This window comes from Neomonachus schauinslandi, chromosome 5, assembly GCF_002201575.2.
Source record: "Neomonachus schauinslandi chromosome 5, ASM220157v2, whole genome shotgun sequence".
NCBI lineage: Eukaryota > Metazoa > Chordata > Mammalia > Carnivora > Phocidae > Neomonachus > Neomonachus schauinslandi.
The window spans coordinates 161,151,547-161,177,558 of record NC_058407.1 but is presented as its reverse complement, the minus strand read 5'-3'; the positions used below and the strand labels follow the sequence as shown (position 1 = coordinate 161,177,558).

Here is a 26,012-nt window from a genome sequence, read left to right as displayed (position 1 = left end):
GTGTTGGTGGTGGCGGTTTGTGGGGTGTCAGCTTCTGCCTGTTCTCAGATAGACTTCTGCTCTTTCTGCTCAGAAGCCACTTGCTTCTTTCTTTACGACCCTGCAATGCCAAGAGGTAGCGTGGAGCCCCTGGTTAGAGGTTTGGGGCTCAGTCTGATGAGCGCCAAACACCGTATCTGCACCAAAACCACTTCAAGATGGCCATGCCGTTCAGGACCTCACCCCACCTATATTCCAAAACTACATCAAGGTGACCATAGGTGGAGGCCTGGGGTCAAGGTTATGGCCGCACTGCGGACACCACTACGCATGGCTCCGCCTGGGCTCACTAGGTGTCCGGCCAATTCCCTGGGTCCCTCGCTGCCCTGTGGCCCCGGACCCGCGACCCCGGGACGGGTTAGCAGTCCCATTGGCCAGGGCAGGGCAGCGGGACAGGCGCAGAGCCGGGGATCTCTGCCGTTGTGGGCTGGGGCTGCAGGGGGGGGGGGTCCCTCTCCTACAGGCCCAGCTTCGGGCTCCCGCCGGCCCTCCCCCGTCGTCGCCATGGGGCCAGCAGGCAGTGGGTCCCTCCACAGGACCCTCCGGCCTCCGGGTTCCCCGGGACCTGGCATTCGCCTTCAACCAAGATGGCGCGGGAGGCTTCAGGCGGGCACGTGACCTCGCGCGCCCCGCCCCGCCCCGCCAGCCTCCAGCGCAGCTCCGGGTCCGGCCGGCGGCAGTGGGTTGTTAGCGAGGCGCCACGAGGGAAGCATGCACGCGGGACTGTGGGCCGCGCTCGGCCCGCTGCTTTGGGCCTGCGGGCTGGCGCTGCAGGGCGGGATGCTGTACCCGCAGGAGAGCCCGTCGCGGGAGCGCAAGGAGCTGGACGGCCTCTGGAGCTTCCGCGCCGACTTCTCCGAGGACCGGCGCCAGGGCTTCGAGCTGCAGTGGTACCGGACCCCGCTGCGCGAGGTGCGGGCCCCGTGGGGAGGGGGCAGGGAGCCTTCCCCTGGGCCCTCGCAGCGGCCGGCCCGGAGGAGCTTACAGAAGGACAGGCTCGGAGGCGTGGGGGTCGGCCGGCAGGGAGAGGAACTGGGAAGGAGGAAATGGACGGAGGGCCGGCCCCTGCTCGACCCCGGCCCCTGCTCGACCCCGGCCCCGTGGGACAGGCACCCGCGGCGCGGGCACCGAGCTGGGGGCGGGAGGAGGGGAGCTCGACATCTTTGTCACCAGCTCTGCCCTGGCTCGAAGGACCAGGACATGCCAAGGTGCAGAGAGAGGACGGGGCTTGACAGCCAGCTAGCCAAGGATCCCTCCCCGGGTCTCCCGTCTGGCTTGGCGTCGGCCTGTGTGTCCACTGGCCTTCGCCTCTCCTAGATCCGCTTTTCTCAGTGTTTGCCATCCGTTCACCAGGGGAGGAAGAATGGGAGGCTGGCTGCCGGGTCTGTGCCTCACAGTTTCCTCAGCAGAGCAGCCCCTGCCCCCACCGCCTTCCTCTCTGGGCCAGTCCGTTGATCATCTTCCCCTTAGCGTTTAGTCTCCTCGGGTCCTCTTGCCTCCGGCAGGGTTGTGGCCCTGGGCTCACCCCTGTCCGCGGACTGCCATGAGAAAGCACTGCACCCCCTCCCCAGCCCTGGACACAAAGCATCCTAGCAGTGGATTTCTTATCAATATGCATCCATTCAGCCAATATTTGAGTCTCTGGAAATCCCACTTGAAGATGTCAGGAAGCTCTTCTCCAGGCTGCTTCCAGGCACACTGAGCTATCTGTCCTGTTCATGCCTAGCCTTCCACCTGAGGTGACCAAAGGATTCCCTGCCAGGCTCAGGTTCACCCGGTTCGGCCAGCTGGTCCTGAGGCAGTATCCCATGGGGCCCGAAAGGCCTTCCCTGACCCCTGCAATAGTTCCCTGCCACCCTCCAGACTCTTCATAGAGCTGATCATCTGACAGCGGGGGCCCTTGTTCACGGTTTTATTCCTAGCACCTAGAACAGCATTGTAGGGGCTCACTGCACACAGTCCATTAAATGTCTGAGTGACCAGCGTCTACTTCATGGAGTTGTGAGAATTAAATGAGCCCCATGAAAGGCATCAGTCAGTTGCTGGCAAAGAATGACAATGGTGGGCCGGCTGGGTGGCTCAGTCGGTTAAGCGCCTGCCTTCGGCTCAGGTCATGATCCCGGAGTCCAGAGATCGAGTCCCGCATCGGGCTCCCTGCTCAGCGGGGAGTCTGCTTCTCCCTCTACCCCTCCCCCCTGCTCGTGATCTCTCTCTCTCACTCTTTGTCTCAAATAAATAAATAAAATCTTAAAAAAAAAAAGTGACAATAGTGAGACGGCCTGGAATCCCAGGGCCTGGGAGAAGTCATCTTGTCCACCTTTCTTCCTGCAGGCAGGGTTGCGGAAGGGACCTGGCCCCCGGGGAAGGGGGCTGTCTGGGTCCTGGGTGTCCTGGACCTGATCCCAGCCCTTCTCTCTGCAGTCGGGCCCCACCCTGGACATGCCCGTTCCCTCCAGCTTCAACGATGTGGGCCAGGATAGGCAGCTGCGCAGCTTTGTCGGCTGGGTGTGGTATGAGCGGGAGGTGACCCTGCCACAGCGATGGACCCAGGACCTGGGCACGAGGGTGGTGCTGAGGATTGGCAGTGCCCACTACCATGCCATTGTGGTCAGTACAAGCATCAAGCAGGGCGAGTGGTCATGTACAGTTGCTGAGCCGCTTGGGGCTGCCTGGTTCACAGGGGTCCCCTGACAGCCTGCCTGCTGGGGTGGATGGGGGGCATGCTGAGGCCCCACACTGGGATTAGTGCCCTGGGTCAGGGGAGGTTTGCCTGATCTGTTCTGGAGCTTTATTCCTCCATTTGTGAGCCAGGTGGCAGCCGGCGGGGCCCTCAGCCCCCACATACCGTACTTCGTGTGAGGGAGTGCCTGAGACGGCCGGCACTGACTTGCTCTTCCCTCCCCATATCTCCCTGTGTCTGCAGTGGGTGAATGGGGTGCATGTGGCGGAGCATGAGGGGGGTCATCTCCCCTTCGAAGCTGACATCAGCAAGCTGGTCCAGAGTGGGCCCCTGTCCTCCTGCCGCATTACCATTGCCATCAACAACACTCTCACCCCCCACACTCTGCCGCCAGGGACCATCCTCCACAAGACGGATATCTCCAAGTGAGCAGCACCCTGCTCCTCCCTCAACCCCACTCCCCACCCTGCCCACTGGTCTTCCCGCTAGGGGCTGGGTGGCCTTAGCAGAGGTGAGGCCCTGGCTCTGGGAGGCCAGGGAGACATGTGAGCTGAGGTTGAAGGACCAGAGCAAGGCCCCAGCTGGGCGTTTTTCTCCCATCCTAGGTACCCCAAGGGTTACTTTGTCCAGAACACAAACTTTGACTTCTTCAACTACGCGGGGCTGCATCGGCCTGTGCTCCTCTACACCACACCTACCACCTACATTGATGACATCACCGTCACCACCGGCGTGGACCAGGACACTGGTAAGGGGCTCCTGGCAAGAACTTCCCTCAGCCAGGCCCCAAGTGGCTCTGCTCCCTGTTTAGAAAGATCTGCTAGGAGAAAGGCTCTCTCAGAATCTCTTCATCCTCAGGCTTCTCATCTACCTAAGAACAACTGAAATCCAGCCTGTCTGAACAGGCATGGGCAGCAGAAATCCCTCATCTGGTCTGACCACATTTTGTGAGGAAGTGAAGTCCAAAGAGAAGTGGGGCTTGCCTAAAATCATAGCTCTGGGTGAATAGCTCAGGATTCATGAGAATCCGTGTCTCTTCCCACCGGGCCGCCCTCACTTAATCTCCCCTGACTGCAGACTGTGATCCAGAGTGGTGGCCGCAGGGAGCTCTCCTCTGTGGGACCCAGGTTGTGTCCTTGCCTCTTTTGTCTGATCTTCCTTGTCCCTTGCAGGGCTGGTGGATTACCAGGTCTCTGCCCAGGGCAGTGAATACTTCCAGCTGGAAGTGCGTCTTCTGGACCAGGAAGGCAAAGTCGTGGCCCAGGGGACAGGGGGCCGCGGCCAGCTGCAGGTGCCCAACGCCCACCTCTGGTGGCCCTACCTGATGCATGAGCACCCCGCCTACCTGTACTCATTGGAGGTAATGGTGGTTAGGCCTGGGGCTGCAGCAGGCCTTTTGCCCCCACCCAGCAGCCTTGGCTTCCAGTGGGTCGGGGTTGGGGGAGGGTACAGGACAGATAGGCACACGTGGTCCTCTGAGCTTCCTAGTCAATTGGATTGCAGTGTTCCCAGCCTGGTCTTCTCAGTGCTTGGTGGGGAGGCCCAGTTTTGAAGAGCAGGCTCCGGGGGCAGGGTGGGGGAAGGTTCCTCCTTGCTAGTGGCAGAAGCCGGGGATTTCTACATCTCTCTGCTTGCGGGCCCAGACGTGGGCCACTGTGGGGTGGGGGTGGGGGGGCTTCCCGCTGAAGGGTGGGCTGTGTGGGGCTCATACCCGGTGCGGTGCTCTGCTTTCACAGGTGAGGCTGACTGCACAGACAGCCGCTGGGGCTGTGTCCGACTTCTACGCCCTCCCCGTGGGGATCCGCACCGTAGCCGTCACAGAGCATCGCTTCCTCATCAATGGGAAACCCTTCTATTTCCACGGGGTCAACAAACACGAGGATGCGGATGTGAGTTGCAGCCTCCAGGTCCCTATGGGGTCTATTTCCTAGCCTCACCTTCCCCACGACCCCTGAGGGGCCTGGCTTTAGCACGAAGTGCATCAGGACAGGGGGCAGGGGGTCACTGTACTGTGCTCTGGCCCAGATCCGGGGGAGGGGCTTTGATTGGCCCCTGCTGGTGAAGGACTTCAACCTGCTGCGCTGGCTGGGGGCCAACGCCTTCCGCACCAGCCACTACCCGTATGCCGAGGAGGTGATGCAGCTCTGCGACCGCTACGGGATCGTGGTCATCGATGAGAGTCCGGGCGTGGGCATCGTGCTGGCGTGAGTGCCCCCCCCCCCCCCCCGTGGCAGGCCCTGCTGACCCGCTCCCTTCCCTCCCCCTGCGGCAGCCAGAGCTACAGCAACGAGTCCCTGCAGCACCACCTGCAGGTGATGGAGGAGCTGGTGCGTAGGGACAAGAATCACCCGGCTGTTGTGATGTGGTCGGTGGCCAATGAGCCCGCTTCCTTCCTGAAGCCTGCCGGTTACTACTTCAAGTGAGTGCTCCCGCCGCCCTGGGCCGGGTCGGGGGTGCGAGGCGGGGCCTGTGGCCTGGCTCCAACTTGGTTAGCCGCCGTGGGAGCGCTCAGGTCAGCCGGCGGCCGGGGATTGGCGGGGGCAGGCCTCCGCACGCGGTCAGTTTGGGGGACCTAGTGCCACCCGCCACGTTGGGGTGTCAACCCAGGGAGACCCACGGTCCCCTCTTCACACCTGAAATGAAGTCTGGAGTTCACTTATACCCGAACCTTCGGGTTATGAAGAGAATAGCAGTCTGGCCGATGATACGGGGGAGGGTCCTTTATAAAAGCCTTTGTGAAGCCTGGGCCTGGCGCTCCAGAAAGCCCGGTGAAGGGGTCAGGTGCGTGCAGCTGGGCGTGGAATCACCTTGAACACGGCCTGGGGCGCTGGCGGTGGGGGCACTGGCTGGGCACCTGCTAGCGGGTCAGCACCGCCCTCACTGTGCGTTTCTAAAGGGGTGAGCCGCTCGAGGCAAAAGTTCCCAACAAACACCTGTTACCATCGTCTCTCAGTCGTTATGTTATCTCCATTCCTGGGAAATTTAGTGTATGTTAAAGCTGCAAAAAAACCACTTCGTGATGCTTTGGGTTCGTTTGTAAAGAGGAGTGAGGCTTTATAAAACTGGATTTTCCGGGCAGATAACCCTACACGGGTCTTTCGATGACATACATGTTCTAACTATTCTAAAGTGACATTGTTGGGCAGGATCAGTCCAGCTCAAGCTCACGCCCCGCTCACCAAATGCCAGTAGCCCCTCCCTCCCCCCCCCCAGCATCACAGTGCACAGAATCCCCACTTAGGGGCATCCCGACAACGGGGCCGGCGGGGGTGGGGGGGGTCCTTGGTGCCATGTGTTCCTTACGATCACGGTCACGCGGTTGTAACTTAGTCTGCAGAGGGGGGTCACTTGCTGTGGGGGCAGCTGAGGCTGTCTCAGTGCCGCAGGGCGCTGTGAGCTGAGCTGGGGTGGAAGGTGCGGGGCTCTGGGCAAAGGACAGCTCTGGACACACAGCCCAGAGCCTCGGGCCGTGCTGAGCCAGGGTTGGGGGACAGAAGTTTGTCGTGGGGCGGAAAGGAGTGCAGGTGCCTGCGGTTCCTACAGGCTGTTCTGGGGGGTGCCGAGAGGGAGGTGCGTGATCAGCGGGGCGGCGGCGAGGCAGGCAGGCCGTGGCTAAAGCCGCCTGGGCCTGAGGAGCTTCCCAGGGACACCCAGGCTGCTTCAGGGTGTGGCTTTGGGACTCGAGGTGAGGGATACCGTTCTGGCTCGAGGAAACCGCAGCCCTCGAAAGAGAAGGGCAGTGTGGGGAGGGCGTCAAGGAGAAGAAAGCTGGCTGTGGGAAGAGAGAAGCAGGCTTAACCGTGAATGGGGTGACCTGCACTGGGTGGCCTCTGACAGGTCCCCGGGCTGAGCCCCGACCACAGGCTGGGCCCCCATTGGGAAGCCTCTCCTCAGGGTCCCTCCTTGATGATGCATAAATGCCGTTTCTCCCGAGTCTGGGCTGACTCGCCAGTGTCCATTAAGTGCCCTGTTACTGCCTCCCCAAGCTCTGGGCCTCCCCTTCGTGGTCCTCCAGCCACTTGTAACATCTGTGGCATTTCCCTCGGCCACACTGCCCCACCAGGCTGCGGACGGGCGAGGCTGTTTCAGGCTCCCGCGAGTGCCCCGTGCACAGCCCGCCTCCTCGCACACACCCCCGACTTACTTGTTAAATTTGGATCTGTCCTGGTCCATACCCCGCGCATTCTTGTTTTCCGGAGCTTTTTCAGAGATTCAGAACGCAGCTTTTAGCCACACCGAGCCCAAGGCCCCCAGCTTCGGGTGCCTGCACAGCCCTGCGAGGGTGGCCCTCTCTCTGGGGTGGGGCGGGCGGGGGGAGTTGGGGAGGGGGAAAGAAAGATGCTGGGGAACATGATCTAAGGCTAGAAGAACATGTTTGCTCCCCTAAAGTACTCTTCAGGGTGGGGAGGAGAGCAGGGGTTTGGCTGGGAGATGGGATGGAGAGGGAGAGACGGCTGTACCAGGGCCCTTCCCGGACTGACCAGCCCGTGTCTTCTGCCCTCCGTGGACAGGACGCTGATTGCTCACACCAAAGCCTTGGACCCCTCCCGGCCCGTGACCTTTGTGACCAACTCCAACTACGAAGCAGACCTGGGGGTGAGCCTGGGGGTCTCTGCACCACTTCCCTGCCTGTCCTCTCACCTTCCCTGATGCTTGCTAACATGGGCTGCTGGGAAGAGCCTTGAGCAGCTGGTCCAAACGCTTTCCTAGATGGTCTTCAGGTTAAAGAGAACTAGCTGCTTAGTTGCCAGGCAGTGTGACTTCTTAATCCAGGGAGGCTGGGCACAGGGAGGTTTCACTCTCAGTTCAGACTCAGCGTGTGATGCTCCTCAGCTGAAGAGAACTATGGCTGTCACTGGCCAGTGTTTCTCAAACCTGGCTGGTTGTCAGAACCACCAAGGGAAGCTCTTTGTAAGTACAGATGCCTGGATTCTGAGGTTTAGTAAGTCCAGGGTGGCAGTCTGAGTTTTTAAAAAGCTCCTCAGCGATTCCAGTCATCACATGGCTTTGGGAACCACGGGCGGAGATCGAAGGGACAGCCAGGCTCACCCATGGCTGGAGAGCAGCCCCTTGGGAACGACGTGTTGTGTTGCACTGAAGCTAGAAGACATGGGAGCAAGAAAATGCTTCTTCACGAGAGAACTCAAGGCCAGTACTTAAGAGGAAAGTGCTCCAGAAGGAGCAAACATCTTGTGGAAAGAATGGAGGAGAAAATGCAAGAGACAAATATCAGTTGGGAACTCTCATTTTAACATGGATGGGAAAAGGTTTGTATCCCGGGTGTTTCCCTTGCTGTCTCTCGAGAACACCCCCTTCAAGGAAGCACAGAGACTGGCAAAACTCCAGCTTGGCCCAGGTGGGCGTGGACGTTCTCAGAGCCCAAGTGGCGTCTCTTCTTGTCCTGGCCTCCTGTGTGGACGGGGCAGCCAGTGCCTGAGTCTCAGAGGGTTGCCACACTCCTGGTGGGATGTGCCATCCAGGCACACATGTCCCCCACAGGCGGCCTCGTCCTGCCTCCTGGTCTGCCACCGCCCTTTGGGAAGGGGCTCGGTCACCTGGGAAAGTCGGACCACATCAGTCCCAGGGCAGGCTCTGGAGATTGGCATTGGTTCAGGTGCTGGGAGGGACCGGACCCTTGGCTGCCTAGTGTTTGTGGCTCTGTCCTGAGCACCGCACTGTGTAGACGCAAGGCGGTCCTGCGCATCCTCTCTGCTATGCGCCAGGAGGGAATTTTCCAGCCACTCTGCGGCCCGCGGCACCAGCTCACAAACAGCATGGTTAACCAAGATCTTTGTGAGGAGAAAAACTGCATCTGTCCTTCAGTTGGGAACCTTTCTCCAGGGCCAGGGAAGGGAAGGCCAGTGTGACAGGAGTGCTGCGGAGAACCAAATCCTGTGTCTCGGGCCCCGGGCTGTGCCGAGGCCGGCTCGGGGGGCGCCTCTGTGCCGCTCAGCCTCCCGGAGTCCGGCTGCGGCCGGGTCACGAGCATCAGTCCGGAATTAGAGCCTTGCCCGACTCAGGTCACTTCTGCCTACGCTTGCCACACACGGGCGCACCCAAGTCGTTGTCTGCGTCCCCCTCCTACCTCCTCTGCCGGAAGAGCCCCCGAGTTTGGGAGCCCTAAAGCTCTTTTACCTTCCGGTTCGTGAACAAGTTTAACGCTCTCCTCCTAGGCGCCGTATGTGGACGTCATCTGTGTGAATAGTTACTACTCTTGGTATCATGACTACGGGCACCTGGAGGTGATTCAGCTGCACCTGGCCACCGAGTTTGAGAACTGGTACAGGACCTATCAGAAGCCAATCATCCAGAGCGAGTACGGAGCAGGGTCCATTGCAGGGTTTCACCAGGTAAGTCGTGTAGAGTGTTCTGTTTATTTGTTCACTCTCCAGGACAGGGGTGTCACTCATTCCCCCAGAGGCTAGAAAGGTGCTCCTGTCCCATCCCTCACTTGTGCTGACCATCTCCCCGTGGTTGTTCGGGCTCACACCAGCCTGTCCTCCAGGGCTCAGGCCTCTGCCTCGCTCGCCTGGTCCTTCTTCTGGCCTTATCTCCAGAGAGCTTCCCGCTGGCTGCCCGAGTGGTCTCCTGAGCAAATCCAAACCTTGGGAGTCCCGTCACTGGCGTCCCCAGGGCCCCCCCGTTAAAGCCGCAGTCCCTGGCCAGGGCAGTCGGTGTGCTTTGCTCTCCGCCCTCCCCCAGGTCGTCGTCCTCCTCTGCCTTCACTCCGGGTCACTGGACTGTTCTCATGGTGCTCGTTGGCTCCTGCTCGGATGTGGGCTGTTCCTTCTGCCTGGAATGCCCATGTTAGCACCACAGTCGCTGACGCCTGGATTCTTATTCAGTGTTCAGGTCTCAGCTCTGAGGTCCCCTCTTTGGTGAGGTTTACCCCGCCTGCCGCAAGCAGAGGAGGCTGTTCTCTGTGCTCAGCCTCTGTCTCAGCGTTTCTCACTGGGTACCATCATTATTTCTCTGCCTCTGTCCTTGACCGGACTTGGGCTCCAAGAGAGCGACTGAATCCTATTTATCATTGCTTCCCAAGCCCTCAGCAGTGTCCGGCACTCAGTAGGTGCTAAATAATACTCGTTAAGGAAATGAATGAAATCTTGGAGCAAGGTTTCATCACTAGCATTTTCCCTCTCTCTCTCCCTTTTTTTAAATTTCCTCATCAAAGATATGACGTGTTCTCTTGGGATTTTTTCATGTGGATTCTTGAACCACGGCCAGCCCCTCGTCCCCGCCCCAGCCATCCCAGACTCACCTGTCACGAGTATCAGATTCCTTGTTGACACACAACATGCTTATCCTTCCTATGTTGAACAGCTACCCCTATGGACTATATTTTTCTGTTCATATCCTTAAATCCATCTTGCTGACACAGAGCGCCACTTGTACAAACTGGTAGAATAGGGGGAAATAGCTTATGAGAATGGTGTATGTACATACCAGCTCTTCATCTTTGAAAAGGTCACGAACTCTGAATGTTTAAGCAGCTCAGTCTGGATCTGGCACTGATAGAACCGTTTGCTGTGATGGAATTTTTCTGCAGTGTCCAGAAGGGTAGCCACTAGCCACGTGTGGCTACTGAGGACTTGAAATGTGACTAGTATGACCGAATCGATTTAGTTTAATTCAGTCTTAACTTTAAAGAGCGAAGTGTGGCGAGTGTTAGGCCAGGCAGGGTTGGTAAGAAAATCTACATATCGCCCTGCCTTCAGCTTCACTCTGGAACCAGAACAAAACATGGCGCAGTGGCACCATGACATCATCAGGGCCTCCCGTGTAGCATTTTAATCCTTCTCGTTGGGACAGAAGTTCAAAGCCTGCAGGGATTTGTTCTCCTGTAAAATGACTGAGATGCTCCATCCTTGAACATTTAAGATTGAGTGCCCCCCAAATTCCCATGCGATGAAAACTCGGGCTCTGTGTTCCAGGAACGTCTGAACGATCGTTAGGCTCATTAGTCCACCACGTGTAGGTGCTCTTCACCAAACACTGAATGAGTCCACAGCAGTGGCCTCTGGCTTTGTTAGAGCCCTTCTCACCTGCGCGGTGGGAGCTTGCCTGTCTCCCGGGGAGCCCTGTGGGGCGCCTCTCAGCCCCCCTGCTAACCATCCCCAGGCTCCGGCTTCGCACTCTCCCGTTCACGCTCGTTACACTTACAGCTCGAGTCTGTCTTGCTTCAGAGTGGAGCCGGCCGGGGCAGGGCCGCTTGCCTTTCCTGCTCGTGGCTTCGTGGCCAAAGCCGCCTCGGAAGCAGATACTATGGTTATTTGTAGGTTGGGTGGAATTGCTGAATAGCAGCTGCTTCCCCAGGGCAGGCAACATGAACGTGAGGGGAGTGCAGTGAGTCACCGTAGTTCTCCAGTTACGCACTGGCAGCTTCTTAAACCTGGAGGTTTCAGTTTATTATTCGAAGACTTATTTTTACTTCCCGCGTAGCTCAGCTATTCACTGCACTGGTGAATAGAGACGGAAGAGTAAGATCAAGAAAACATCGAATTCTGTTGCTAAATGAAGCAGTTACTAATTCAGGTTCTTTACCAAAAATCCCTCTTCTTTGCTCCGGGCTGCCTCACAGCCTGGCTGTGTCTGCAGTCAGTACAGCTGCTGTGGAGATGGGTATTTTGGTCACCAGCACATGGGTCTTTGTTTTTATCTAACGGTTCTGCCTCTTCAATTCTCCCTGGCTTTGAATTCCAGGACCCACCTCTGATGTTCAGTGAGGAGTACCAGAAAGGTCTGCTGGAGCAGTATCATTTGGTTCTGGATCAAAAACGCAAAGACTATGTGGTTGGAGAGCTCATCTGGAATTTTGCCGATTTTATGACTGACCAGTGTAAGTGGGAGTTTGGGTTACGGATGTATTTTGTTGCTCATTTTTTCAGGTTGGCCTGTTAGTTCAGGACGGTCGGTTGTAAGGACAGTGGAAACGAGGGGGGAAAGCTCTAATCAGTGTGGGCGACGAGACTTTTCTAGGAGAAGCAAGTCACGTTTAGGAAGCAGCACGCACTTGCCTACTTCCCACATCATTTTATGGTTAAAAACAAGCAAACAGGAGAACCTATTATCTTGAGGCAAAAATGACCAACTTAACCTTTGTCCGTTTCACAACAGGGTGAGGAAAAAGTGGACCTTGTATTGGATTTACTTGTGGGATACGCTCATTATTCCAGAGTAGGGTACAAAGCCCGGGAAACTTAGGATATGTCAGTGTGTTTTACGTGGTTCACTTGCGAAAGGCAGGTTTACCAAATATGAGTAAGTGTCATAGTGCTTTGGATGTGGGAGGCTCTGTAAGTCTGCATGCTTTCTGAGGTGGGGAGAGATGAGGGTCCCTTCAGTTAAGTTCCAAATGAATATATCCCATTTCTTTCCATTCCTCTAGGTATTACTAGTTTCCTGACAGACCATAAATTTAGCATAGCAATTTGGGGAGGTGAGGAAGGATTTGGTAGTAGTGGGAATTATTAGAGGGAAAGACAGGGCCTTTGGAAGGTGAAAATTTAATGAAGAATTAGAATGGAGGGCGCCTGGGTGGCTCAGTTGGTTAAGCGACTGCCTTCGGCTCAGGTCAAGATCCTGGAGTCCCGGGATCGAGTCTGGTATCGGGCTCCCTGCTCGGCGGGGAGTCTGCTTCTTCCTCTGACCCTCCCCCCCCATGCTCTCTTTCTCTCTCTCTAATAAATAAAATCTTTAAAAAAAATTAGAATGGAGAGGGAGGTAAAGAGAAAAAGGAATGAGAACACAAGCCTCCCCGTGTTTGGCAAATGAGATCAGTGGCTTCTGCAGCCTAGTTTCGTGAGTGGGCACATTGGCTTTGTGCAATAAGAAATCAGCTGTGACTGTGGACAGATCACCCAGCTCTTCCATAAGCCTGCACGTGGGGATAAACCACCTTGCAAGCTGGTGTAGGAGTTCATTTGATAAGGGGCTTGGCATGGTGCCTGGCATTGGCTTATCACGGAGAGAGCTTCCCATTTAACGGAGGCTGCAGTTTCACGAGGGGGTAGGCGGCAGGTGTCCCGGGAGCCCGGGGCCGGCTTTGCCGCCCTCCCAGCTTCAGCCCCGGCAGGGCAGCCGAACGGCCTGCAGCAGTGAGAGCCCGGCCTCGCCGGCTTCGGCTCCGGCTCCGGCTCCCACCAGATTGTCTCTTCAGGGCCTCCCCGGCCTTTCCGAGGCTAACTCGCCCTCGGCCCCCCGCGCCAGCTACTGGGCAGCCGGGTACGCATGTTTCGCAGAGAAAAGAATACGTAATTTTGGGTGTTCTTCCCCTAACAGACAAAAGAAACAGCACCCCAGGGCGCTGAGGTGGTTTGGGGGAGCAGCAGTACAGGAAGTGGGCTTCGGACGCCTCTTCCGACCGAGCAGGCCGAAACTGTGAAAGGGCGGTGCTGTTTAGTGCCCAGCGTGGCTCCAGCCTGGTCCCCATTTGGCCCATCAGGAGGCATCTGAAACTCCTTCTGCCTTGTTTTTAGCACCGCAGAGAGTATTGGGGAATAAAAAGGGGATCTTCACCCGGCAGAGACAGCCAAAAGCGGCGGCGTTCCTTTTGCGAGAGAGGTACTGGAAACTTGCCAATGAAACCATGTACCACCTGTCAGCAGCGAAGTCACAGTGTCTGGAAAACAGCCCGTTTAGTTTTTAAACCACGAACCACCTCTCCTGCCGCGGGCGGCTCTCAGTGTCCCCTCCCCAGGCAAGGGGCCGCCTCCACGGGGAAGACGTCGAGCACTTTCTGGAGCGTGCGGGGCAGACTGGGAAGTTTCTGGCCCGGAGTTTGTACTAAGTCACCAGAAGGGAATGTGAGAGGTGAAGATAAAGGCTTTTGTTGTATGTGAATCAAGAGCTGTCTTTATGGAAGTGGCCATAAAGACATAAATTAGATTGAATAAATCTATAAATTGAATGATCTATACTGCTGGAAAGCATCTGAAATTCTTTTTGTGTGTCAGGCTGTTTTCCCAAACTGCACTGTGTTCGAGTCTTGAGAAAGCCGTGCTTCCACTCACACCCGTCAGAGGTGCTGCTTACAGACTCTGCTTCCACAGGACCAGCCCCGCGGCCCTCGGGCCACCCACGTGCTTGAGCCACAGACCAGGCGCGTGAGGAACAGACGGCTGCTCTTCAGCTCCGCAGAGGAGCTCCAGTCCCAGGGAATTTACAGAAAGTGATTATTGCTGGAATAATGAGCAAGGTCTGTGTACCAATTTCCACAAAGTTGTAAGCTAACAAGTAAGCGTAAGAAAGGTAAGAGCTGAGGAGTGTCTGAATCAGAAGGGAGCTCAGAGGTTGCCGACTCTTCCAGGACATGATTCCAACCTCAGCCATAGTGTAGTCTCGACAGAAGTGGACAGATGGGTATTAAAGGCCCACTGGTCCCATGACATCCGACTCCATTGAATGTGACGGGACCTTTTTAAACAGGCTGGGCCTACAGACAAGTACTCTGGGCCTTTGTACCTCTGGGTGAGGCCACCTGCCCTGCTCCTGGGGGACGGTCTTTGGTCTTTCCCTGTGGAACCATTCCTCCTCCTCCTCTTCCACAGCCTCCATTCAGCCGAGTCAGGTACACTATTCCTAAGATTTCAGTATCAATCCTGGTTTAAAGCTCACTGCTTTGGAAGAAGACTCCTGTTGGTGTCCAGTCAAATGGAGGACCATGAACCAATGTGGTTCTTAATACAGAACTCGATTCACTTCACTTGTGGTTGCTACCTCACGTCTCAACACGTACCCATTTTGATCCTTCCTTTCCAAGCTCCAGGAAAGGAACAGTAAAGATAATTTAACCTCCTTTTAGTGGCCATCTTTAGACCACTTTTAAGAAATTTGAGTGTAGTTGGTGAGGGATTCTAGGGGGTCCATGTTTCTTGGGACCAGTGAACTTCAGTTCCTTGAAGGCTTCAAGTTTTGGGTTACATTTAATGTCTGGGAATGATAGATAATTCTCTACTTGAAACATTAAAAAAAATTAAACATAATACACACGCTTAAATGTTTTACAAGTTAGCGGTAAGTTCCACTTCCTAAGTCGTAAGGTTCTAGCACAGAATACATGTGTTGTCTTCAGTAAAATCTGGCTGAACTGTATTTTAAAGGGATTCATCCTCCTTGCAGATGTTACCTTTTGAGGAGACTGAGGGGAGTCTTCAGGGGGAGCTAGAGTAAAGCTGTGGGCAAGAGCTCAGCGGCAAGGTCAGCGGCCCCGTCCCGTGTGCTTACACACCCCCGAGCAGGAACTCCTCTTTCATTCGTTCCTGACAACCACATACATCACAGGCGCACGCAAATTCCAGGAACTACAATCTCCTAAGAATTCTGCATGTGTCTTCTATAAATTACAAATAATGGAAGGGAAAAAGAGGCAGCTCAGTACACCTGTAGGAAGGACGTTACAGCGTCAGCCTCCAGAGTAGCTGACGGGAAGACTGGACTGACCCCAGAACCTTGTTTGGACTGTGACACTTCAGCGTAAGAAGAATAGCAGCACAGCTTCCACGGTAATTACGGCTACATTTATTTTATACCAAAAAAGTTATGTGCAACAAATAAACATTCTTACATATTTACATTTGTTTTTACCAGTTAGCAAAACGGTCCTAAGTCTCTGATAAAGAATATTTCAATCTATAGTAAAGGGGGAAGTCTGCCCAGTGAACTCCACTTTATATGAATGTTTGCTCTGGAGCTTAAAGCACTAGTAATAAATATTTCTGATGGAACATACTATACAGATCATACACCTAATACTTAGGCCATGCTTAATACAGTTTTATAACAAAACATTTCACCTTTTCTGGGCTCATTTGTTAAAAAAAACAACAAAAAACCAAGTAGCCTGGATTCCCACCCCTGCCCCTCCTGTTTTATCGAAGGGGAGAGTTCTCACAGATTAGGAATCATAAGTGCTGCCTAAAATGTCTGAATAGAAATGTTCCACCAATGCTTGCGTGTTGGGGGAAAACACATGAGGACAAAGGTTGCATGTTAGGTATTCCTTCCCAAATAGGTTACCAAAAATGATAAGTGGATTTCTTGTTGGCATTTGTCTAACATGAACTTTCAAGACAAGATTTGCCAGCTTTCACTCATGTCAAGCGGTGGTTCCAATCTCAGTTACGAAGTAGTCGCTGAAGATGACTTCGCACTTTTGCTGATAATCTTATAAACGAAATACAAGCAAACTAAAGCCAACAAATAGTTTTAATTTCACTGGAGTCTTGGTCCTATATCCTACCGAGTAGGGTCCAAAGATCTCTTGTACCAAACGACAGATCTCTGTCTCTGTATGAAAATAGTCAATGCTTTCAACATCTTTAAAAGTAACGGATTTAAAGAGAGGTGACATACATCAAGTAGAAGTAATTCCTGGCACACAGCTAGTTAAACCTGAGTTATTCACCAGTTTACCTTCGTGGAAAGCACCTAGCTGCAATGAAAAACCGAATGAAATCCACCAAGCCACCTAGAATTTGTCATCTAACCACAGCTTATTTCTTCAAATGATACGACTGCCAAGTAAATAAGGGACTCGTTCCCCAAACCAAGAAGCATGGAATTACTGCATGAAACAGACATCCAGTCTCCCCCTCCCCCACTTTGTTCTTCCGTGTTGGTGGCTAGTGATGTTGCAGTGTTTTAAATACTGAGTCTAACGTAGTCATAACAGTCCTCAAATTCTACAGCACGGTGTCTTCTCCTTCTTGGGGCAGAAGACAGGATGGAGAGGGGAGACTAAATTCTTCCCCCGGGGTCCTGTTGCCTACTGAGATACCAGCAGCACGGTGCTGTTATTTCAGGCAGCATGCCTTCATCGCTCAGTGAGAAAAAAGGTACAAATTCTACCGGGGTCACGGGAACGTGGCAAAAAATTTTGTATGACTGAAACAGTGGTGTTCTCCCCAAGGCTTATTAGGAAAGCAAAGGAAAACCTGGAAGGGTCTGGCTGAACGTTTTTCACGTTTTATCCTATAAGAGTTGAAGACATTTCCAAGGATGCAACATCAAGACAAGCTTTAACTATACTCTGCTGATTGATACAAAATATGATGAAAAACCCTTTTAAATTGGGACATGAGGAACTTATTTAGCACAGCCGGTGTTATATATACCCCAGAAGTCTTCACTGTTAACCATTTCCACTCTAGCTTAGAAGAAAGAACCGGAAGCTGCTTGGCAGGACTGGAAGTGCTGCTACGAGATGACCTCACTGGACAAGTTCTTCCACGTTGGGACTTGTTTCTCCACCAACACCAGACATCCAATCCAATGCTTTCTGTAGTTCATTCACTACAGAAACAAGAACAGTACATACATAATAAAACAGGCATTGGACTATTCACATTCATGGGAAAACATAAGCCTGGAAATCCGAATTTGACTTTTACGAAACTGGGTAAAACTGGTTGAAAGTTCATTACAGTTCAGATGTTACACCTGCCTTGGGCCAAAAAAATACATTGCATCAGTTAGGACAGTTAGTTGGACGCTGCTGAAAGCTGCTGACTCTACACATCACGGCTTACAGAGCAGAGCCTGTCCCCTCCCTTCAGAAAGAAGGCTTGGGAAGCACTCAGAAGTTCCCGGTCTCTCTTGAACACAACGATGACTCTAACTGGAAGCAAAAACATTGCTACTACTTCTCAGTGTAAGCAATAAAATGATCATACAGAACCCTTCCAGAGAATAATGCAGGTTTTCTACTTCATGGTGAGAGGAAGGAAGGACACTTCTGCCCAAGTTCAACACACAAAATATTTGGTTTGAGGTTTAAGACAGAAGGCACTTTTAACATTCTGATAGAAGGTATTAGCCATGGAAACATACTGTCGCAATTTCATTTGGGTTTATTCACATCACCTTTAAAACCTGGGCATTTGCGTAGTTTTCTAGAAAGAGCAGCGACACCGTTAGAGTACTTCACCTTCAGATATTTCTACCTGCACCACTCCTGATGGAGCAAGCTGAGCAGCGTGTCAGCCCTAAAATTTACAAATCTAATAGTGACTCTACAGCAATTAAACTAGACATCCAATTAGTGCAGAATGAAACAGGAGATACTACGGAGCTACCCAAGAGCAATCCTGCTCTGGAGCAACTGGGCTTATACTGGTTATTTCAAGGTCCTCATACTGTTTGGTCGACTGGCACCCATGTTAAGGAAAAATATCTGCATGAAAATTCAGCTACTGTAAGAGACTTTACCTAAAAATGCCATATTAATGTTTCCAGCTTTTCGCCAAAGAAATCTAAGCCATTTCCCCATCTTTGGTGTCCTGAAGGCATTGGACGTGAAGGTCTGGTCACATGACACATTTTGTAAGGTTATAATCGATCCAGTTTTATGACTAGACGCAAGCTTGACTTGAGTGTCCAAATTTAGTTTCTTCCTTTCCGAGGAAGGAGATGAAAGGGAACCAACTACCCTATTATTTTTGCTGTCAGTATTGAACCCACAGCTGTCAGTTCTTTTCACAAGATGCTCTGTACTTACTACTTTCACTATTTCTTCAGTCAACATTGGGCTGACAATTCCTCATTGCTACACTTCAACTAAACTGTACAGTAAGTTCTGCAGGGATGGATCCAATAGGTCTACCTTTATTTACAAATATCACATAAATGGATTCTAGTTGAATCTATATGTTTAAATCCATCGGCTAAAAACATATTACATATTGTAAACATGGCAATATTTAATACAGTATCTATTCTAAAATATTTTCATGTCATGATCACATTTGTTATACCTGAAATTGAATTTATACACATTAGAGAATTACTAGCAATGGTTGCTCACTTTACAATCAAGGGCAGGGGGCTAGGGCTACATTTTATTATTTCAGAAACATCTTCAAAGTAAAGTTAAAGCTTGTCTTTGATTGGCTCGGCATATCCTTTTTTCTTTCTTTTTTTTTTTTTTTGTAGCCATATTTAAAATGAAGATTGACACAGAAAATAGCTAGGGCCCCTTCTAATTTACAGGATTTTAAAAAATCAGTTTAAGATTCTTAGGGAAAGTGTCTGTTGTAAAGAATTAAAAAACAAACAAACAAACAAAAAACTGCTGCAAAATAAACTTAATGGAAAAGGGGACTTTCCGACTGTCAGTTCAGAGTTCGTCCGGCTGTCAGTCCTGCTTAGGCTGCAGCTGCCGTTTCCAGGCCTCATTCAAGTAAACTAGTCGTTTGTAGTTGATGATAAGAAGAATGAAGTTCAGCACATATGTGATGACGCAGATGATGCAAAACTCCTTCAGCACAAAGTACAGAATGTAGGCCAGGTACAGAGACCCGACCACAGACACGATGGAGGATGTCATGAGGATTAAAGCTGCAACTGCGCTTGCTGTCATGCCTGCAAGAGAAAGAGACACCGGCTCAGTCAGGCCTCGACAACGGAGACAGAGTCTCTGAGGGAAACGCTAGCATTCTGTGATTCGGCGCGGTGCTGGACCGCTGACTGTGCTGACACACGGGATGAAATCTGGGACCAAAAACGACTGGCCTGTTTTGTTAAGATTATGCAGGTTGACTTTGCACACAGAATACCAGCTGCAGTGTTTTTGATTTGTCAGTATTTGTCAGTATTCTAGGTGAAATATTACTTACACCATAAACTAGCCTTACTTAGTTAAGTCACGCAAAGAAAATACGCAGTCTTACAACCACATCCTGCGTGAAGCTCATCTGGAAAATCGACAGCCTCATCGCTCCCAATGGAGAAAGGAACGTGAGGCCCAGAGCCTTCTCTCCCAAGCAGGCCGCACTTCCCCTGGCCTTTTCACCGCAGGCTCCCCATCTGTGGGCAGTAAAATCTGCCTTTTGTTTAGTCAGATTTTTCAAAAATCCACAATGCTTAGGTCAAACTTTCCAAAAATCATACAAAGATGATTGTACCAATATGCTGCTGAAGAAGGAAAAAACTTGCAATAAACATTTCAGGAAGGGCTCACCCGGGAAGGTAACGGAAACCACGTTTGGCCAGTTGGGCCCCATGTGGGTCAAAGCAGATCAAGAAGAGAGGCCGTTCTGTGAGCTACACCGGGGCTCTGGGATGCTGACATTGTCACATGGACGGTTATGTAATTTCCTGCAGCCGACAGTCGGGAGAACACGTGCTCTTATTCTCAAGGACAGAGGAGACAGCAGAGTCTGTTAAACTACCCTCCCTTCCAACAGCTAATGGACAAGAACAGAAACAGGAAAAAATAATTGGTGGCGGGAGGTTTGGAGAGGTTAATTAAGGAGCTGAAATCCCCACTGCCTGTTGACAAGAAGCTGCCTGTGGGCTACAGTCGGGCCACAGAGGCCGGACTTGCTCCCAGGACCGGTCATTCTAGCGTATGACCCTTCCTAAGGCTCCTCAAGGCTGCCATACCGCTGGATTCCTTGTGCCGGGGACGGGCAAATCCGACCGGCCACCTGCTCGTGCGCATGAAGACTGACTGGACCAGCCGCGCTCACTCGTAGGTAACATCCTGAACGGTCTTCTGGCTGGCCCTGTCCTAAATATCTACGCCTTCAAAAACTAATGCTGTCACGTGAATTTGACTAAGAGAGTTGGTTTCAAAATGATATGGACAGGGCGCCTGGGTGGCTCAATTGGTTAAGCGACTGCCTTCGGCTCAGGTCATGATCCTGGAGTCCCGGGATCGAGTCCCACGTCGGGCTCCCTGCTCAGCAGGGAGTCTGCCTCTCTCTCTGACCCTCCCCCCTCTCATGCTCTCTATCTCATTCTCTCTCTCAAATAAATAAAAAATCTTTAAAAAAAAATGATATGGACAAGTTATTTACTTTCTCCATGCCACTCTTTTCCTTGAGATTATAATCATTTTTCCCTCCTAATACTGATGTGTGAATTAAAAGAGCTACCAGGTGGGGCACCCGGCTGGCTCAGCCAGCACAGCACGTGACTCTGGATCTCAGGGTCGTGAGTTCAAGCCCCATGTCGGGCCTAGAGCTTACTTAATAAATGAATGAATGAATGAATGAGTGAGTGAGCTAATAGGTATAAAGCCCTTCGAATGCTCCATAAATCCCGGCTATTAAATACTCTTGCACCCAACCTGTCCTGATGTAATGGGGCTGGTGGCTGGGGGTACAATTCCCAGTGGGATTTACAAGGTGCTGTGACTAAATAAACGAGGGTTCGATCAAGCAGTGGAACATTCTGCAGCTGTGAAGAAGAATGAAGACAATGGACTGCTATGGAAATATCACCATGATGAGTTAGTCGAGCAAAAAAGAAAAAAGAGTATGTAGGACAGTATGTACAGCATCTGCCTTTTGTATTTTAAAAAGGAGTTAGATGAAGATGACAGGCTTGGACTTTCTTGTACTTGCCTAAGGAAAGTCCTGCAACACACAGCTACCAACTGGGGACGAACGGCAGCAGGAAGTGGGCAGAGGGGGGCAAAGGTCAGGGCAGGCTTTTTGCTGGATAGCATTTTATATTTTTTTACTCTTGAACTCGTGAAAGTATTACCTATGGAAAAATTAAATTAAAAATGCTGCATCTCAAACAACTTAGAAGGCAGTGAAGACGATGTGCTCTGGCAAACTGTGTGAGATGAGTTCACGTGTGCCGCCTTCCATGTGCCTCCCGACATTGAAAATGCCTCATGTGGACACACAAAATGTGCACAGAAAAAATACACAGGATACACACCATTTAAAATCTATATATAAGGAAATTCACAAATTAAATATTATAAATGGAAATTTGTTCCATCTCTATCTCCAAAAATTAACATAGTCAAAAGCGTTTCTTAGGCTATTTTAATTTCGGCTAATACATTATATTCTTCTTTAGAAATCCAAACAGAACAAATAAATGGAATAAAAAATAAAAGTGTGACCCCTGGCCCCCAACCACTGGACCCTTTCCTATGCATTTACATATAAATATATATACACACACACACACATATACATACATATGTATATGTATGTACACATATATGTACTACATACATATACATATATACGTAAATGCATATTTACATGCATATATGTATTTAAATACATATTTAAATACTTCTCTAATACCTATTATACTACAATTTGCTTTTTTCACCAAATTATGTCTTGATCTTTCCAGAAGATCTTCTAATATGGATGTAACCTAATTTATTCAACCATTATGTTTTGCTAAGCTACTTCCAATTTTTTGCTATTTTAAACTATACTGCTATGAATATCCTGGTGCGTATTTTTGTATTTCTACAGGATATGGAACTGGGTACACCTGATAGGAGTATTTAGAAAAATTTAGATTCACAATTTACCTCATAACAAATCAACTTCAGCTAGGCAGAAGAGCACAGAAGAGCTGGTAGGTAATGGGGTAAAATATTAACAATGGAAACCAAAGGTCAGAAATGGCTGGATTTAACTCTAATAAAGTATAAAAAAAACTTCTGTACAATCAAAATTCACCAAACTAACATAAAAAAGGATAAAGAATGGGTAAAATGTAACAAATACGAAAATGGACTATTATCAGGATCCCAATGACAAAAGGGACAACGCAGGAAAATTAAAATAAAATGATGGGGATTTGTAACTATTAAATTAGAAATTTTACAGAAAACACTTTTAAAGTATGAAGATGGGTGAAGCTTTAGGGAAGCCGGACGATTGAGGGGAAAGTAGTTTGGTAATACGTATTAAAGTCCATTAAAAAAATTTATGTGTTTTGGCTCATTCACCCAGTGTTTGGAAATTTATTTTGCAGAACTAATCCAAAGAGGGAGGTGTGTGTGAAGGGCACTGTAAACAAAATTGATCACTGCAGTGTTATTTAGAACACAAAAACTTGAAACCTTGATATCAACAATAACAGAACACCGACAAGAGGAAACAACATGAAAGAATTCACATAAAGTTAAGTGAAAAGAGCAGAAGACAATGGACACAGGTGTGTAAAGGAGATGGAATTACACGCACTGCTTGCTGTTAATATTCTCTCAGGGCATAATACGTTTAAGTAACCCTACAGTATATAAATTAATAAGGAAAAAAATTTTCTGGGGAAGACTGGAATGTAAGTTCCCTGAACAGGACTGGTTTTTCTGGACACTATGGGACGCTGCTATCCCTGATTAAACACCAACAGATACCAAATTCAGCATTAGCATCATCAAAATCTCAGTGAACCAAATTTTCACAACAGAAAAATGTGCTACAAACTAGTGGTTCTATCATTAACATGCTTTTATTTACTATAAAGACATTTCAGGGCAAAGACACAAAGTACTAAAGGGAATATAACAAAACAAACTTATTTTGGTATTGCTGTATAAATACTTACCAAGTAATAACTGTAGTATATAAAATATAAGTCCAAAGACACTGTTTGGCTGGTTTAATACACCATCCTTTCCAAAAATGGAACCCAAAAGACCAAATCCTCGACCCCATCTGTAAAATAAGGAAAACCAGTAACCCCATTTTGAGTCTTTCTATTTTTAAAAATGTAAAATTGTCTGAGAATGCCATGCCAATATACCCAGCTAAATCTCCAAGTTGCCTGTTTCTATATATTCTCTTGTCCAAAAGATAGGATCAAAGTATTCTTTTTCTGATGGCATTAGTATTTGCAGAGGAAGGGCTCTCTCAACTTAAGTCAGTCCCTTCCCAGGAGCACCACTGACATTTTGAGCTAAAGAATTCTTTGCAGTTGGGGGCTGTTCAGTGCATTACAGGGTGTTAGCAGTATCCCTGGGCTCTACCCACTAGATGCGAGTGGTATTCCCCAACCAGTTGTGACAAGCGAGAATGTCTCCAGCCATTGCCAAATGTCCCCAGGGGGCAAAATCTCCCCCAGCTGAAAGCCACTGACTTAAGCTGCCTTATTTCTTCATTCAGAGTGTGTGGAGTGAGGGGCACCTGGGTGGCTCAGTCGGTGAAGCATATGACTCCTGGTTTCGGCTCAGGTCATGATCTCATGGGTCATGGGATCAAGCCCTGCGTCCTGCTCCCCACTCAGCACAGAGTCGCCTCTGCCTGCTCACGCTCTCTCACACACACAAATAAGTAACTAAGTAAGTAAATAAATAAAATCACAAAGTATGTGGACTGAAATGTTGCTTCCTGACAAATTTCACCAGGATATGCAATAGGAAACATATCTTAGGAACATATTTTTAAGCACAGAACAATATCAGAAACTATAGGTCCTTCCTAGAATCATACCTCAAGAGTAAAAAACTGATACACAATTTGCTCCATCAGTTTTTATTTGCAGTTTAACTTCAAATTCTGCACTTAACATTTTCAGGATCTTATTTTCCTGTTTTTAAAAAAGATTATTTCAGATTTAATAAAATTTGACTCAAATATCAAACTAACATTTACTTTGGATGAAAACCTTTGAAAATAACTTTAACTCTGAATGAGAATGCTTTTCAAAAATAAGAAAGAAAACACCAGTCATGGTTTTAAGTCCGTAGTGAAGCACTCAATAAAACCTAAACTTTGGTTTGGAAAACAAACTACTTGAAAACAAGGATAAATAAGTGATTCTTTATTTGTCACACGAGTTTAATAGCAGTGTCCAAGAAAGAGTGAAACCTCTTCATAATGATATTGAGAGGGAAGAGTAACCCCGATTTTACAAGCGAGTGAGAGTCCTGAAGATTTTTATTGTACAGAGTTATACACTTTGAGGAACACAAAATAATCTCCATCAGATTTGTGCATTCTTTTACACATCAAATAATTGTGCACGTTCTAAGTGCAGATAATGGGTCAAGTGCTGGAATACAGGAGTGAACTAATCAGAAAATGTGGTGCCCCTTGTGGAGATTTTATTCAATTTAGGGAGGAGAAGCAGTGAACATGTAAACAAATGTGACAAAGTTACTTTCAGAAATGGATGAAACTATTAACAGATATGCAGGAAAGGTGAGGGCAGAGTCATTCTAGACCAGAGCTTCTGAAAATTTAAAAATGCACACAATCATCTTGGGGTCTCATTAAAATCCAGGTTTTCCTTTAGCAGGTCTGTGGTAGGACCTAAGACTCTGCATTTCCAAACCAAGCCAAACCAAACCAAATGCTCCCAGCTCATGCTTCTGGTCTGAGGACCACACTTTACTATTGCTCTAGAAGGAGAAGGGGTGGAGGGAGCTAGTCTAGCTAGATGGTCAGAGATGGCCTTTTTCAGGAACGACATTTTGAATTAAATCCTGAATGATGAAAAGCAGCCAATCTCTTGAGGAATTGCAAGTACAAAGGCCCTGAGGCAGGAATGAGCGATGAGTGTGCAAAAAGGCCATCAAGGCTGACACAGTGATTAGGGAAGAATGGCAAACACCCAATCATTTATAGCATTTATGGCCTTTTGTAGGCCATGATAAAGAGCTTGAATTTTATTCTAATTGCAATGGGAAGATATTCAGTGGCTTTTAAATAGGCGAGTAATATAAGCTTATTTATGATCACTCTTAACTATAGTGTAAAAAACAAACTGCAGGAGGGCAGGAGCACGCAGGAAGAAACTATATGCAATCAAACTTCTTAGCCCTGCTCATCTGAAGTAGGAATTCAAATGTAAATCACCACCTTTGGCAATGGAAGTAATTGGGCATACTGCCAAAATCATCATGGGCAAAAAGAATTTTTATATATTCCAAGCACTAGTCTGTGTCTAATGATTCACACAGGATTATGTTGATATTTTCCTTGAAAACAATGCAGAAATCCACAGAAAATACCGTTTTATCTAAGTAATGCATGCATAAGGTTTAAAAATCAAATAACACCGACAGTCTTACAAAATAGACATCCCGTGCTTCAGCCCTCTCCACACACAGTTCTGACCCCCCAGAGACAACCATTATGCTATCTTTTAACCTTTTTTCCCTATTTAATTCCACATTTTATTTTTTAATTTTTTTGAAGATTTTATTTATTTGACAGAGAGAGACACAGCGAGAGAGGAAACACAAACAGGGGGAGTGGGAGAGGGAGAAGCAGGCTTCCCGCGGAGCAGGGAGCCCGATGCGGGGCTCGATCCCAGGACCCTGGGATCATGACCTGAGCTGAAGGCAGACGCTTAACCGACTGAGCCACCCTGGTGCCCATTAATTCCACATTTTTAAATAATATGCTTACATGGCTATTTCTTGATTTCTTAACATATAGTGTATTATTATTTTCAGGGGTGATTTCTGAATACTAGTATCTTATGACTTTCTAGTATGGTACACTAGAATGTTGCTTTAAAAAAACGTGAGGCAACCCCTTTGGGACCCCTCCGTCCTTGGGAGCTTTGTACTATCACT

The 26,012-nt window shown here is 49.7% G+C and overlaps 2 protein-coding genes across 6 annotated transcripts in view; one reads left to right on the top strand and one right to left on the bottom strand.

The window, feature by feature from the left end:
- Window positions 1-697: 697 nt before the first annotated feature.
- Window positions 698-13,668, top strand: GUSB (glucuronidase beta). Of its 5 annotated transcripts, none has more exons than XM_021700455.2 (12): window positions 698-951; window positions 2,461-2,646; window positions 2,963-3,144; window positions 3,325-3,467; window positions 3,892-4,079; window positions 4,456-4,608; window positions 4,745-4,923; window positions 4,992-5,138; window positions 7,231-7,315; window positions 8,893-9,069; window positions 11,423-11,558; window positions 13,198-13,668. In XM_021700455.2, the coding sequence occupies exons 1-12, from the start codon at window positions 751-753 to the stop codon at window positions 13,365-13,367; spliced, it is 1,947 nt and encodes a 648-aa protein (XP_021556130.1). In that variant the 5' UTR covers window positions 698-750; the 3' UTR covers window positions 13,368-13,668. The 5 variants fall into 5 exon arrangements, with proteins under 5 accessions (XP_021556130.1, XP_021556132.1, XP_021556131.1 ...); XM_021700457.1 differs by having other exon boundaries at window positions 13,245-13,294; XM_021700456.1 differs by lacking the exon at window positions 13,198-13,668 and adding an exon at window positions 13,001-13,191.
- Window positions 13,669-15,224: 1,556 nt separating this feature from the next.
- VKORC1L1 (vitamin K epoxide reductase complex subunit 1 like 1) overlaps window positions 15,225-26,012 on the bottom strand; it is a 62,181-nt gene continuing 51,393 nt past the window's right edge. The window contains exons 2-3 of the mRNA XM_021700317.2: window positions 23,036-23,145; window positions 15,225-19,078 (exon numbers count right to left, since the gene is read on the bottom strand). Of these exons, the coding sequence (XP_021555992.1) occupies window positions 18,852-19,078; window positions 23,036-23,145 (337 nt within the window). The 3' untranslated portion in view covers window positions 15,225-18,851. The remainder of the gene's footprint in view (window positions 19,079-23,035; window positions 23,146-26,012) is intronic.

What these genes read in the sequence shown, in the direction of transcription:
- GUSB (XM_021700455.2), top strand. Translation starts at nt 751, where the DNA reads ATGCACGCGGGACTGTGGGCCGCGCTCGGCCCGCTGCTTTGGGCCTGC. An exon ending in ACAAACACGAGGATGCGGAT is followed by an intron (nt 4,609 to 4,744) that starts GTGAGTTGCAGC and finishes GCTCTGGCCCAG; the next exon opens with ATCCGGGGGAGGGGCTTTGA. An exon ending in CCTGCCGGTTACTACTTCAA is followed by an intron (nt 5,139 to 7,230) that starts GTGAGTGCTCCC and finishes CTCCGTGGACAG; the next exon opens with GACGCTGATTGCTCACACCA.